At 37.4% G+C, this 15,696-nt stretch overlaps 2 protein-coding genes across 2 annotated transcripts; both read left to right on the top strand.

Moving 5' to 3' along the window:
- Positions 1-378: 378 nt before the first annotated feature.
- LOC311628418 (olfactory receptor 51G2-like) lies at positions 379-1,350 on the top strand (the record flags this gene model as incomplete). Its single annotated transcript, XM_084895659.1, has 1 exon — positions 379-1,350. The coding sequence occupies one exon, from the start codon at positions 379-381 to the stop codon at positions 1,348-1,350; it is 972 nt and encodes a 323-aa protein (XP_084751785.1).
- Positions 1,351-11,330: 9,980 nt separating this feature from the next.
- Positions 11,331-12,278, top strand: LOC311627741 (olfactory receptor 51G2-like; the record flags this gene model as incomplete). Its single annotated transcript, XM_084894301.1, has 1 exon — positions 11,331-12,278. One exon carries the CDS (start codon positions 11,331-11,333, stop codon positions 12,276-12,278), a length of 948 nt encoding a protein of 315 aa, XP_084750427.1.
- Positions 12,279-15,696: the final 3,418 nt, after the last annotated feature.

Here is a 15,696-nt window from a genome sequence, read left to right as displayed (position 1 = left end):
TTCAGCTTTAAAAGGGAAGAAAATCCTGTCATTTGCAACAACGTGGATGAACCTGGAAGTCATTAGACTAGTTAAAATAAACCAGATGCAGAAGGACAAATACTACCTACCTAGTATAAGTGATATGATGAATCTAAAATAGTCTCATGAAAATAGATGTAGTAGACTTTTTTTTTTCCTTTCAATTAGCTAGCATATCTGGAGAATTTGACCAACAGGATAGGTATTTACAAATAAGATCAATATTAAAGTTTTCATGAGGTTAGGAATCATTTATTCTAAGATATAACACTAAGAGTGTAAAAAACAAAGTAATTTTTAACATTTGCTTTTGGAACAATGAACTTTCTTTTAGGAACGGCGTGCTACCCTAGCATCATGCATTACGAAAACAGTACAAACGCCATATTCTCCACCTTCCTGGTGACAGGCATACCTGGGCTGGAGGCTGTGTATATCTGGATCTCCATTCCCTTTTCTGTCATGTTCTTCATTACCTTGGTGGGCAACATGACCATCATTGCAATTATCTGGCGAGAACAGACCCTCCATGTGCCTATGTACCTCCTCTTGGCCATGCTGGCAGCCTCTGATCTGGGCCTGTCCCTCTTCACCTTCCCCACAATGCTGAGGATCTTCTGGCTGGATGCTCGCGAGATCACCTTCTCAGCTTGCTTTACCCAAATGTTTTTTATCCACACCTTCCAGGATTTTGAGTCAGCTGTCATACTGGCAATGGCTTTTGATCGCTATGTGGCCATTTCTTATCCACTACACTATTCCTCCACCCTTACCCATAGTGTAATTGCCAAGATAGGTCTGGCCATTGCTGTGCGAACCTTCACTATCCAGGTACCCCTTCCTATCCTCTTGAGAAGGCTGTGTTTTTGTCGCTCCAATGTACTTTCTCACTCGTACTGTTTGCATCCTGATATCCTAAGGCTCTCCTGCTCCAACACAAGAATAAATAGCATATTTGGACTCTTTGTGCTGCTATCCACGATGGGGCTTGATTTTCTCCTCATTCTTTTTTCATACATTCTGATCCTAAAAACAGTACTAAGCATTGCATCCCACGGTGGCCGCCTCAAGGCTCTCAACACCTGTATTTCCCACCTCTGTGCTGTGATCCTCTTCTTCACACCCATGATCTGCCTGTCTATACTGCACCGCTTCGGCCCAAAACTTTCCTCACACATTTACGTGACCCTGGCCAACATGCACTTTCTCATTCCTCCTGTGATGAACCCCATTGTGTATATGGTGAAAACCAAGCCAATACAAGATAAAATCCTGAAACTCTTTATCAAAAAAGAATCAGGAAAATCCAAAATCACATTTGTAAAATGAGTGAGCACTATCCTAAGAATGCTTCATGAAATGAAGAACTTGCTACTATTCCAAATGCCCAAAGAGATTCTGTTTGACCACTGACAATTCTTAATAATATGGGATGTAAGGCTGGAAGCTATTTCTTTTCTATGATTTGAATTAATATATATTGAATAGTAAAAATTATTCAGTAAAATAAAAATTTGAAATAATGAACTAGCTTCATTATTTCTTAGGCCAATGGTTCATATATTATGGTCAGAGAAGTTTGTGATCTTATACTTCAATTTTCACAGAGTAAGTAAATTATTATTTGTTATCATCAATGTATGTATCACCCTTGATACACTGATATTTATTTAGTGAATACCTACTATATTTTTTACTTTTTTGAGGTACTGGAGATAACTTAATTAAATCAAGTTCTCGCCTTCACAGTGGTTTGTTTTCTTGATATTGTTGTCAAAGTAAGGAACAACAGGTTAAATAAATAAATAAATAAATAAATAAATAAATAAATAAATATCTAATACAGAAAAGAACTATAAAGCCATGAAACAATGTCAACAATCTCTACCTAAATCTGTACCGACATTGTCCTGGCCAAGTGCTCAGTTGGTTGGAGCTTCATTCAATACACTGAAATGTTTCAGGTTTGATTCCTGGTCAAAGCACATACCCAGTTTTGGGGTTTGAGTCCCAGGAAGGGGTGTATGGGAGGCAATCAATCTCTCTCTCTCCTTCTCTCTCTCTCTCTCTCTCTCTCTCTCTCTCTCTCTCTCTCTCTCTCTCTCTTTCTCTCTCTCTCTCTTTTTCTTACACACACACACACACACACACACACACACACAAAATTAATTAATAAACATATCCTTGGGTGAAGAATCAAAATAAAATTGTACCAACATTTCTATTGCCAGACTCTAAATCTCTAGCATAATGTTCTTTCACACATGCTCACACCTTGACTTCAAAGCCTCTGGACTTTGGCCTTGAGATCACTAATCCTGGTCCTTGAAACATTCACCTTGTCTAACTCTATGACAACATTGTTAATTCATTGTCTTTCATAGTCACTATGGACCACACATACTCGAGGAAATGCTCCATCAATACTCATTCTTTCTTGTTATTGTTTTTGTTTTGTTTTGGGGGGTTGTTTTTACTTTTTAACTCTAAACTTCTTTTGGAATCAATTTAAATAATTTTCTATTTTCTACTCTTACACCTGTACTTTTTAGTTCTAAGTAAGAAAACAATAGATTTTTAAATTGTAATAACTACATAATAATGGTCTTTATTGCTTTGGTCTTTCAGTGACTGAAGGTATATTTTTAAAACACTTGGTGTTTCCATAATCCACAGCTGCAATTTCACATGTTCATAACTATTTCCCAGTTACTTATACTTCTCAGCATACAGTCTCTTCTCTTTTTCATACATAAAGGAATTTATTTCTATATATGCCATAAAATTCTCCCTTCTAATAAAAAGGAATTATAACCTCCTTTATTCAAAGAAGATAAGTTTCTTTTCATGTAATCAGAGATGTTCAATTTGCCCTGCATCCTTTCTGTTTCTCTTTTTTTATATATATATTATCATTATTAGAAAATATTTTAAGCATTACCTTTTGTGACAGCATGGGTGAACCTGGAAAGTATTATGCTAAGTGAAATAAGCCAGTCAGAGAAAGACATGTATCACATTACTTCACTTATATGTGAGATTTAATGAACAAAATAGACTGATGGACAAAGTGGAGACAGACTTGTGGATACAGAGAACAGATTGATAGTTGTCAGAGGGGAGGGGTTCAGGGCTGGGTGAGATAGGTGAAGGGATTAAGCAAAGTGGGGGGGGGGGAGAGAAAAAAGAAAAAGAAAAAAAAAGAAAGATTAATGGACACAAAATACAGTTTGGTCCACAGACTTCACTTGATGACTGCCAGAGTGAAGGGGAATTGAGGAGTAGGAGAAGGTAAAGAGAGGATAAATGGTGATGAAAGAAGACTTGACTTGGGTAGCAAATGCACAATACCATATACAGATGGTACATGGTAGAATTGTAAAAAAGCAAAACAAAAATAAAAGTAAATAAATAATATTTTAGGCATCCCAAATATGCAGAAAATAATACAACGAACATGCATATATTTTTCTCTTAATTCTATTTAATTATAAAATATTTTTCCATGATTGCATTAGTTTATTACATACTATAAATTATATCTAATAAAGGCAAAGACTTTTTGTATCTCTCTGAGTCACAAACTTCAAACTCAATCCCAAAGCCACCACACATATTTGAGTTTTGTGTTTATCTTTTCCTTCCTTGTTTTCTATTTAATGATATAATAAGCATAAAAAGGGTGGGGCAAAAGTAGATTTACAGTTGTGAGTACAAAAAACACAGAGTTTATTCTTGAATTGTTATTTATTAATTGCTACAGGCCTGGTACACAAAATTCATGCGCTGCGGGGAAGGAATCCCTCAGCCCGCCGGCACCCTCTCATACTCCAGGAGCCCTCGGGGGATGTCCAACTGCCACAGAGCCCTGTGGGAGTGCACTGACCACAAGGAGGAAGCTCCTGCATTGAGTGTCTGCCCTCTGGTGGTCAGTGTGTATCATAGCAACTGGTCATTCTGACATCAGGCCGAAACCGGCTCTCTGACATCCCCTGAGGGGTCCCAGATTGCAAGAGAGTGCAGGCCAGGCCAAAGGATCCCACTGGTGTATGATCGGTGTGGGAGGGATGCAGGAAGTTGGCCAGCCAGGGAGGGACAATAGGAGGGCTCCAAGGCATGTCCAGCTGTCTCACTCAGTCCCAACCATCCAGTCCCCAGCAGCAAGCTAACTTACCATTTGGAGCATCTGCCCCCTGGTGGTCAGTGCACATCATAGTGACTGGTTGACCAGTTGACTATCTATCCCCTGGTGTTCATTGTACGTCATAGCAAGCACTTGAGTGGCCTTAGCATATCATTAGCATATTACGCTTTGATTGGTTGAATGGCAGACTGGATACTTAGCATATCAGGCTTATATTAAATAGGATTGCATTACTTTCCATAAAAATAACTATAAACCTACTTTTGCCCCACCCTGTATATGCTATATAGCTGCATAGAATTGCTTGTGAGCTATATTCTGCTCTTTCAACAAATTATTTTCCTCTCTCTTCTTAAAGCTTTATTTCTTCCTTTTGGAGGCTAGATATTGGCCTATCAATTATCTGCACATCTTAATCTGAGAATATATCACCTTACTTGGCAATAGGAACCTTGTAAGAGTGATTAAGTTAAGGGGATCTTAACATTGGAAGATTATCCTGAATTTTCTGAGTGTGCCTGATGCAGTCACAAACTCCTTAGAAGGGAAAGGCAGGAAGTCAGAAAGGAGAAAGGAGCGGAGACACAATATTAATGGTGTTGAAGATACAGAAATACGGCCAGGAGCCAAGCTGGAAAAGGCAAATCAATAGATTTTCCCCCGTAGCCTCCAGAAACAACCTCTCAAGAGACACCTGCATATTAGCCTCGTATGACTCACTTTGGACATTTAATCTCTGGAACTGTAAAATAACATTATTGTGTTATTTTAAGTCACTGAGTTTGTTGTAATCTGTTTCAGCAACTGTAGAAAATTAATACACCTCCCTTACTAAACATAATTCATTATACTTCCTTAGCTAAAAACAAATTTATCCAGCCATTCCTTCTCCACCATCTGCTTTAAAACAGCTTAAAAAACATTTAAGACTCTCTGTTCATAAAATGAACTCTTACTAACCACATGGCTGTCAGTGGGTACTTAATTTATTTTTCTTCTTTATTTCTACTTGGAAAAAGTAATGAACATTCATTATCTTCCTCTTGCCAAATCTTTTAAAAATTTATTGTGGTGAAATACAAAGCACATACAGAAAACTGCGAGGAAATAAATGTGCAATTTAACACATTTTTGTAAAATGGACACCCATGTAAATATCACCTAAGTAAAGAAATAAAATGTTGATGCCCAAATTTTTTCTGCAGTCTCACCTGAACATGACCTTACTATCACCACTATGTTAAACCAGTATTCTGATTTTTACAGTGTTTATTTCATTGTTTTTCTTTACATTGTGACTATTTATACATCCCCAAACAGAAGTTTACTTGTAATCAAACTAAACTAAACATTGTTTCCTCTTCAACTCCATTGTAATCTAATTTTGCCTCTACTATTCCATTGAAATTGCTTGGGCAAAGGTCACTCTAATTAACTCTAAATTACCAAATCCTGTTATTTCAGATTCTGTCTCCTCAACACTGATGTTTCATCTACAATGAAACAGTTGATTGATCTCTCGTCATTGAATATTCGTACTTTGTAGGTTTCTCTTGCACCTCTGTATTTTCTGATCTCTTCAGCTAATTTTATTCATTGCATTTTCTAGCTTTACTTCTGATGCCAACCTGCTGGATATAAATGTTGCCCTCCTCAATCTCAAGTTGAATGTCCTGAACTCCTGTCAGGTTCATACTGAGAAGGAAACCCTTATTTGTAACAAACTGCTGTTTGGAATTTTCTGCTGTTTTTCTTAGATAAAATGTTGCTTTCTAGTCTGTTTTAGCCTGTTTAAAGAATGATGAAGATAAACTTAGCTATATGACCTTGTAGGCCGGAGACTAGATATGCCATAATCTCAATGCCATGCCAGGTGCACTTTTTAATTAGATAGAACTGTATTGTTTTCAAGGCCAGCATCGAGATAACCACTAAATGCACATAGGGCTGGCTCTTTAATAAAAAGGGAAGTTCTGTTTGTAGCCTTGCTTAGAATTTGAATTCATTTTCTCTAAGCCCATCGCAGGATGAATAAAGTGAGTTTCTCCAAACTCTCCTCCTGCATTGTTTGATTGTTCGGGAACTCTGTAACAATACGTCCCTCAGGATAATTCCCTTTGTATGTTATATGGAAACCTTAAACGCAACTCATCCAAAATAGAACTTGGAATAAAATAGCAGGAGTCTCCTGCTCCATTCTCAACTGCTGCTTCCTCTTGCTGTGATGTGTGTATTCTCCATTTATGAGAATGGCATCTCCATTCATGTCCTCATTCCAGCCAAAAATATGAACTATGTCAGGAATGTCCTTACTTCCCTTTAAATCATAATATCTAATCATTTACCAATAAGGTAGATTTTACTTTATTAGTATTTTCCCAACAGCTCCCACTTTTATATTTCCACTGCTCCTGACTCATCTTAGAACGTAATAATTAAATAAAATACTTTGGCATTCTGCCAGTTGTCTTCCCTGCCTTCATTCTCAAACAACTCCAAACAGAACTGAAACCAGCTTTCAGAATCTAACATAATTATGTTGCACAAACTTGTTTATGCCTTCTCATTGGTTCTCTTTATTTTTGGGTTAATCTTTGCTCACAACTACCACAATTGTTTTTTTTATAATTTTCTGGCGCATTTTTTTTTTTAATTTCTGATTATAGGCTCCATGCTCTGAAGTGAGTAACACTTCCTATTTAATACTTATTGCTCCTCTAGCAAGTTATTTCAGTCATTCCAGATGTACTTTCTTCCTTAATTATTTTTCTTGTTATCAATATTTTAGGGCCCATATATAGTGCCCACTTTATTTTGAACTGATAATTCCACACTCTTTTGTTATTTTCTGACACCTAGGATTAGGATTATTTTTCGGCCACATTAGAAGCTAGCCGTATTTCACATATGCTGAATGAAAACATTTCTAACTCATGTCCATTGAGGTCATGCATACTTCTGAAAATGCAGTAAAGTTCCTACCAGAAAAAAGTTACTGTGGCATATATCTTTTACTCTGGTTTTGCTTATTTCTGTAGCCAATGTTGATGGACCAAACCTTGAGAACTAATCTTCCAGAATAGTCACACATTTACTGAGCAATAATGTTACTATCTGTGCCCAAAGCAGCAGGTCTACTTGAATCAGGTGGGTGGCATGTGTACGATATAAACATGGAGTTTATCCTATATACTTGTTGCTTGATCTGAGGTCTACACATGCTTTATAAGATGACAGCTATAAGCCTATGTGACCAGCTCATTCTGGATTCCAAAACTCAAGCAGGCTTCCCTACATAAACATCTCTCATGTGTCTCTGAGGTCTGCAGCTGCAGAAACCCTTGCAGAGAAGAAATGTTGGGAAGCCTGTATGTGACCTCTCTTGCCTTTACCTACATATAATTTTTTCCTGCTGTACTTTCACGGTGTCCTTTGCTACATCAAGTCTCAGCCATGAGGATAATTTTACGTTGAGTTGTGTGAGTGCTTCAAGTGAATCACTAGCAATCACTAGTTATAAAAATATTTATAACTAATGGCTCCTCTACCTTATTACTAACTTGCTTCCTACCTACATTTTCAAGGCCATTCCCACCCAGCTCCACACATATTGCAACCAGTAGTTGTATCCTTTATCACTCCTCATCTTATAAACAAAACCCAGACCCATTTTATATGCTCCTGGTGAATCATTTTAATCTCCTCCACCACTTGTAATCATTCCCCTAGTGAATATGAAGAACTCGCTTCGAAGAGAGAGGAAGAGAAGAGACAACAGCAGTAAAAAGTAAGCTCTGTGTTATTGTAACAAAAATCAATTAGTGCAAAATGAATTTACCTTGGAGGAAATCTATTAATATTATCACTCATGGAAATAGTGCTGTAGATTCTGTTCTTATCCCCCCCCCCCCAAAAAAAATATTTATAACTTAAGGGAATAGGCTGGATTTAGAGGTGGGATTTTGGAGGATATAAAAGGATTGTATGTCCTGGAAATACAAATATGATGAAAGACGTTCCTGGAACCAAAGTAGCTATGATCTATTTGATGATTTCCATCTCTAAGCAGCTAAAAATGTCTTAGGCTGGGAAGAGAAGAAAGGAAGCCTGAAGCACAACAGGCTGCATGGTTTAAGAGCTTATAGTATACTAGTGTATCATTTGCAGATCTAGCAAAGACGTACAAGGATTAGCAATAGATGAAATACATTTAATGCTTCTTTGAAAGACCATACCATGGGGACTGGATGTGAGCCTCTAGGGAGAGCCAGAATTAATGTTTTATAAACCTGCTCTCTTAGCACTACACTCAAGCCAGGGAGCCTCACGAGGCCTCAGCTGCCCCACAATCCACAGAAATTGAATCTCTGACCTGGGGTCTGGTGAGTGATAGAAACATCTCGGGCTATAGTAGGTCAAATCATGTTGCATGTGTACTTGGGAGGGAATTGAGAGAAGTCATGGGCTATCCTAGACATAGTTTACAACTTTGTATGAGGATCTCTCAAGCAGGAAGGGCATTTGTTAGAGGTGCATAGCACGTCTAATATGTTCTATAGTTTTGGGAAACAAGCCCTGGACTCTCTTTCCTCACTTAACAGTCACTCAGTTCTTGCTCTTAGAATTTGAGGTCCACTACGAGTCAAACTACATTTATGTATGACACATATTAGGTAATATTTCTCAGAAATTTGTTTTTAAAAAGATTTCTGAGACATGAAATTTTTGCATTCTTTTCAGGGATGTTGCAGAATCAGTTTAGCAAGATTTGGTCAAGATGACCTTGAAAAATATGAGTGCTTGTCAATGATTTTTTTTCTGACAAAGCTCCAATAAAGAAGTTAGCCTTTTGTTTAAGAGTCTAAGAGAAACAGCTCCTCTTTTCTGACATTCTTAGAAGGTTGAGTTAAAACAAAGACTTCCAAGTAGCCCAACAGATGATTCCCATTTGTGAATGGATCACCAGCTTGTTACATATCAACTTAGGCATGTTTTCTGAATATAAAACTATCTTCTTTCCTATACGTGTCATGCTTCAGGAATGGATTTGCTATTTTATTTATATCAGCTTGTTAAATATTTGCCCGGGGAGATATTAATTCTGAATCTCATGTGTTTTATTTTTATCAATAATGATAAGATTTTGACATGTATAAGAATTTCAGACCATTATATTTAATGGGATAATGCTTTCCTTTCTTTTGAAACCACATTGTGATTAACAGCCTATAAGGAAAACCTGTCAGAGGCAGGTTGATGGATATAAAGTCCAGTCATTGCCTATCTCTCCCTCAGTAACCAAAATTCAGAGGGAGATTTATTAGAACAACATAGATGGCTTCTAGAGCTCACCCACCCTCACCTCTCCACAGGTAAACTCACAACATGTTATTCTTCCATGACTTCCCAATAATTGCTAATGATAATTTTATTGTTTATTTATCATGCTTGTTTTGATTCTGACACCACTGGTTATCCTTCACAGAATTTCTCCTCTGGGCTTTCCTTATACTCATGGTTAACATATGAAATAGGGATAGCAGGTATTTTTCATGACTTTATAAAGCAGTGTTTTAATTAGTTCATAAGAGAGGATCAGAATATAATGAAGACTGTTCTACTGGTAACAGCTGCCACATAAATGACTGCCCAAGATGTTGAAGTCTTCATTGTTAAGAGAGTTTTCCTAAGATGTTAAGGGAGAAAATCATCATTCATTTGGACTTTAGGTATGTGACCAAAGTTTCCTCTGAACTCTATGTACTAAATTTCACACTTTAAACCCTTCTTTAATAATTGTTCTTTAAGGTGTCCAGGATGATTATGGAAAAGGGTAAGTCATACAAAGCAGAGTGTGGTTTTACAGGTGAGATCTTATATGTGTACCATGGTCAATGTCCTCATGAACTAGTTTATAGATATGTCTATGGTGACCAGGCAATTCCAAAGCTTCAAAGTCAGAAACTCTATATTTACTCATTACCTGACTTACACTGGGTGCATAGCAGGAGCTCAGTAAATGTTTGATGCCATCAAAAATATTATCTAGTCTTCATCTAAAAATGAAAACATTTTTAGAGAGCATCCTGTAACAAAGATTGAGAAGGAGTTCAAATCTGGTAAATACTCAAGTCAAGCCCAAACCACTCCTGGTGTCTTCTTGTCACAGATATTATTATTGTATATATATTCTGAATCTCTTTTCAAACAAAACATATATCTGGTAATATCAGGAGTTCAAAGTCAGTATTAACATTCTTATACTTTATTTTCTAACTCCCAAGCAGACATTAAACACAATTATCCTTATCTAGGTTCCTTTAGAACAGTGGTTCTCAACCTTTCTAATGCATCGATCCTTTAATATAGTTCTCATGTTGTGGTAACCCCGAACCATAAAATTATTTTAGTTGCTACTTCATAACTGTAATTTTGCTACTGTTATGAATAGTAATGTTTCTCAATGTTTGAAATGTGTTTCTCAAGGTTTGAAAAATGCAAAGTGGAACTGTATTGAGAGCACAAAGGTGTGTGTGTGCTTAAGCTGGATTCCTTTTAGTACCAGAATGCGAAGTTCTAAAGCAGTGATTCTCAACCTTTCTAATGCCACAAGTTGAGAACTGCTGCTGTAGAGCCTAAGACCATTGGAAAACACAGATATTTACATTATGATTCATTAACCATAGCAAAATTACAGTTATGAAGTAGCAACAAAATTAATTTTATGGTTGGAGGTCACCACAACATGAGGGTCACGGCATTAGAAAGGTTGAGAATCACTGCTTTAGAACTTTGTATTCTGGTACTAAATGGAATCCAGCTTAAGCACACACACCCTTGTGCTCTCAACACAGTTCCACTTTGCATTTTTTCAAACCTTGGGAAACACATTCAAATGAGGAAGAAGTTTTCTTTCTCTAAATGACCCAGGTATGCTTCTGAAAACTAAGGCAAACCACCGGAAGAGAGATAGAAAGCACTTTTCCCTATTGTAAATGCCTAAATGGATGGGATTCATGCTCTGAGACAAGGAGAAGAAGAGTGGCAATAGTCCTCTGGCAGCACAGACTATGGGTGCCAATGTGATGAGAAGGTAGGAGAATGCTGTGAAAGAATAACTTTTTGCTTTCTCAATGCTCTTTCCAGGCAAGTCCTTCCCAGAGTTATGGAAATTCCTAGCAATAATAATGCCAGCAGCTTCTACTTCATACTGATGGATCTCCCAGGCCTGGAGAGTGCTCACTGCTGGACAGCTATTCCTATCTGCCTTATCTATGGTCTCTCCTTGCTGGGCAACATCATCATAATGTACATTGTCAAGTCTGTGCCCAGCCTTCACACACCCATGTACCTCTTCCTTTCCATGCTTTCAGTGGCTGACTTGGGCCTCTCAGCTTCTACGCTGCCTTCAATGGCAGCGGTGTTTCTCCTAGGACAGAGGAAGGTGGGAGCTGCAACCTGCTTTGTGCAACTCTTCTTCATTCACACCTTCTCAGTCATTGAGTCAGCTGTGCTGCTGGCCATGGCTTTTGACCGCTGTGTGGCTATCCGACAGCCCTTACGCTATGCCACCATTCTCACAACCCAGCGCATTGGGGCCATTGGGCTGGCCATTGTGACCCGCAGTGCTGCCCTTCACCTGCCCCTGCCCGTACTCCTTGGAAGACTTCAGTTCCAGCCTGTGAATGCTCTATCTCATTCTTACTGTGTTCACCCTGATGTTGTAAGGCTGGCCAGGTCCAGCACTCTTGTGAACAGTGGCTTTGGGCTCTTCGTCATGCTTTCCACCTTGGGGACAGACGTTGTACTCATTCTCCTCTCCTATGTGCTGATCTTGAGGACAGTATTAAGCATTGCTTCCAATGCTGGGCGACTCAAAGCCTTCAACACCTGCATTTCCCATATCTGTGCTGTACTTCTCTTTTATACCCCACTAGTCAGCCTGTCCATGATCCATCGCTTTGGGAAAAAGAAACTACCAGCTCAGGTATACATGCTTCTCTCCTATATGCACTTTCTTGTACCTCCAATGCTCAACCCAATTGTCTACAGTATAAAAACCAAAGAGATTCGGGTACGCATTCTGAAGCTGCTCCACCTGAAGAAGTTTTGAGCCCAAAGGAAAAAAAATATTGGTTCTGATAGTCAACCTGCTAATTAAGATAAACCACATAGGAGGTAGAATGGACCTCTCCTCTGATCAATTATTCAAAAACTAATGACTAAATATATTATGGCACTTCCCCAGCCATCAGAGCAGTACCTGTCAGAAGGGGAAAATGTTTCTTATTCTGCAAATGTCACTGTCAGCCTGAGAGGCCTCTGGTTAGGGGAAACTAACAGCCTCTGGAGAGAGTATCAGTTAAATGTAAAAGTAAACAGATTAGAAGAGTAGGATTTAATGACCTTAAAGATCTTTTTCAACTGAAAACCTAGAATCAAAAGGGCCTTACTTGATTGTACTTTCTGAAATGTTTGCAAGTATGTGAAATCAAAATATGTTTTTCTTCTGACTTGCATATCAACTATACCTAGCCCTTTGAATAAAGGGAAAGCCCTGTTCCTCACTTTCTAATACATAAATGAGATACTATGTGCCCTCAAAAACTACATCAAAATGCTGTAGTTCTTGAATGGTAGATTTCATATATAAGTCAATTTTCTCTCCATACTTTTTAAAAATATATATTTTTTATTGATGTCAGAGAGGAGGAGAGAGATAGAAACATCAGTGATGAGAGAATCATTGATTGGCTGCCTCCTGCACGCCCTGCTACTGGGGATTGAGCCTGAAATCCAGGCATGTGCCCTTGACTGAAATCAAACCTGGGACCCTTCAGTACACAGGCCAACACTCTATCCACTGAGCCAAACCAGCTAATGCTCCCTCCACACTATAGATAATAATTTTTAAAGTCCATTTTTATGAGAACAGACTAGGTTTTCAGAAACCAATAAAGGTAGAGAAATTGATTTCTCACTTTGTCATGGTCTTCCTTTTTGGATTAAAGCTTCAGCTAACTTTGATGGAATTGCTTTATTAAAAACATAACCAGTAATAGGTTAAGCAAGTATTTCACTTAAGTGCTAATATTTTGTATCAGATTGTATTATAAAGTTATTTACAATCTTGTGAAGGGAAGGCAGAAAAACATATTATCAACATTTTATTTCTGCCCTAGATAGTCACTCATTTGGATTATATTTATTTACCTCTGCTGGGCCACCTTCTATTTAAAACAAAATAGACTATTGCTTCCTTATTAGGAAAACTTTAAATAATTCAGTGAAATAGGCTTTAAGCATATGTCTCCAGATGCTTCCATGGCTGACAGTACAGTAGAGGGAAGACACTAAGAATTCAAGTTTACTTAATCAAGTGAGATTTCAAGAGATACTTCCTTTTTTTAAAAATATATTTTATTGATTTTTTTACAGAGAGGAAGGGAGAGGAATAGAGAGTTAGAAACATCGATGAGAGAGAAATATCGATCAGCTGCTTCCTGCACACCCCCCTTTGAGGATGTGCCCGAAACCAAGGTACATGCCCCTGACCAGAATTAAACCTGGGACCTTTGACTGCACAGCCCGACACTCTATCCACTGAGCCAAACCAATTTCGGCTAGAGATACTTCTTTAAAGTGATGAGTTTTAAGTGAATGCCAAAAAAATGAAATATCTAATCATTATCTGTTTTTCAATGTCTGGCCCATTTTATATCTATCTTTTAGGTCCATTATAGCTGGGTCCTCCCTATTTTCTTGCATTCATACTCAGGGGTGTAACAAATAAGTGCACCCACAACAAACAGGGTTTGGTTTTGTTTTCCATTTATATTGTGAAACAAAATAATTTTATAAAACATTATTTTTGTAGGACATGAGTTGCCTGCCTTGGTTTTCAATGCTGTGGCTAAAATTGTGATTTCTATTTAACTACAGAGCTATATCCTCAAAGTTGAAAGTCTTTCATTTCATTGAACTTTTATTATTTCTGTTCAACAATAAAAAAGGTGTTTTGCTTCATTTATATGAACATGATAATAACAATAAAATTTATTAAATATATAATGTGTGGTTTTTCAGGAATGATATATTTACATATATTATATTATAATAAATAGCATCGACTCAGGTCTTTCATAATAATAAAATAATAATAACTATTTTAATATTGACAAGCTGTTATAAGGTTTTTAATGGAGTACCCCATTTAATCCTCACAATAATGTGCATTAGTTTCTTCATGGTGCCCATTTCACTGATGGGGAAACTGAGCCAATGAGAAGTTAAATAGCAGACATTCAGAGCTATTAAGTGATGGAGCTGAGATTCAAATCCACACATTTTTACTTCAGGGCCATTTATTGTTAAACATATATCTATAACCTCCAAATTATATATTACGGATATTAAAAATGAGGCTTAAAGAGCTTGTGCGACTTATATAATTACCAGTGGAGACCATCTTAAACTCATGTCTTTGCATTCACAAACAGCCAATTACTTTTAAACACAATGTAAGGGTACTCTCAGAAACAGACAGATCTGGAGAGGGCTAAAGGTTTTCCAATCACAATGGAGTTTCTTTATAGCCCATTGCAAAACTTGTTTGGCAGTGACATGTTTAAAGGCAGTTGCTGCCCCAAAGCCCATGGTGCCTGCTGTGTTCATCAGGGAATAATATCCAATAATTGGCTGATTGGCTGTAAAATCACTCTTCGTTGTAAATTCATTTCTATTGTAACCTGGAGGATGATGAGAAATGTTCTCAGCTTTTTACTCCTTGTGGGTGAGTCAATAATACAGGGTTTAGAGAGGAAAGGGGTAAAGCCATTTGCCCCTTATTAATGCGCACTTAAAAATAGCATTAATAATATGTTTTGAGTTAAGCACAGTATTTTAAAGATTTAGATAAAGAAAAAGGGGTATTTAGATCTATTGGATGAGTTTCCTGAATTATTCCTCAAATGTGCTGGCATGATAGATAAAACCAATTAAATGGGCAATTATGATGGGCTGGTTACTCATAGCAAAACTTCTCCTTGCTTTAAATACAGACTGAGAGAGGTGCGCCTGAGGCTCTAAGGAAATGATTCTATTCCCCTCCAAGGTAGACAAGCTGAGATGAAAAGTTTGAGGAGCAGAATGATATAGTGGGTTGCTCATTTGTGAAGACAGTTTGAAAAGATAGTCTGCTTCTTCTTGCAAGATGGAAGGTAACAGAATGATGATGTGAACTGAAAAACCCACGATAATCGAGATTAGTTGCAAATCTTTCAAAATCTTTAAAGAATCATCTTTGAGAAAACTCCTTACATTTTGGTCATAGTAAGTGACTTTAAGACAAATATTAACAAGTATTATTTACATTGTAAGTACTTTGCAAGGAACTCTTCAAGTCTTTCATCCATTATCTTATTTTATTATCAATTAAACATATAAAATTGGTATGCCACGAAAATTAGTACAATTTACCCATTTTCAATTTTCAGTGAGTATATGGATATAGTTCTAGAGAATATTTTGTG

The sequence above is a fragment of the Pipistrellus hanaki genome, assembly GCF_964339955.1.
Source record: "Pipistrellus hanaki genome assembly, chromosome: 9".
Taxonomy (NCBI): Eukaryota; Metazoa; Chordata; class Mammalia; order Chiroptera; family Vespertilionidae; genus Pipistrellus; species Pipistrellus hanaki.
Note: the sequence above shows the minus strand (reverse complement) of the source record. Positions and strands in the feature narration are given on the sequence as shown.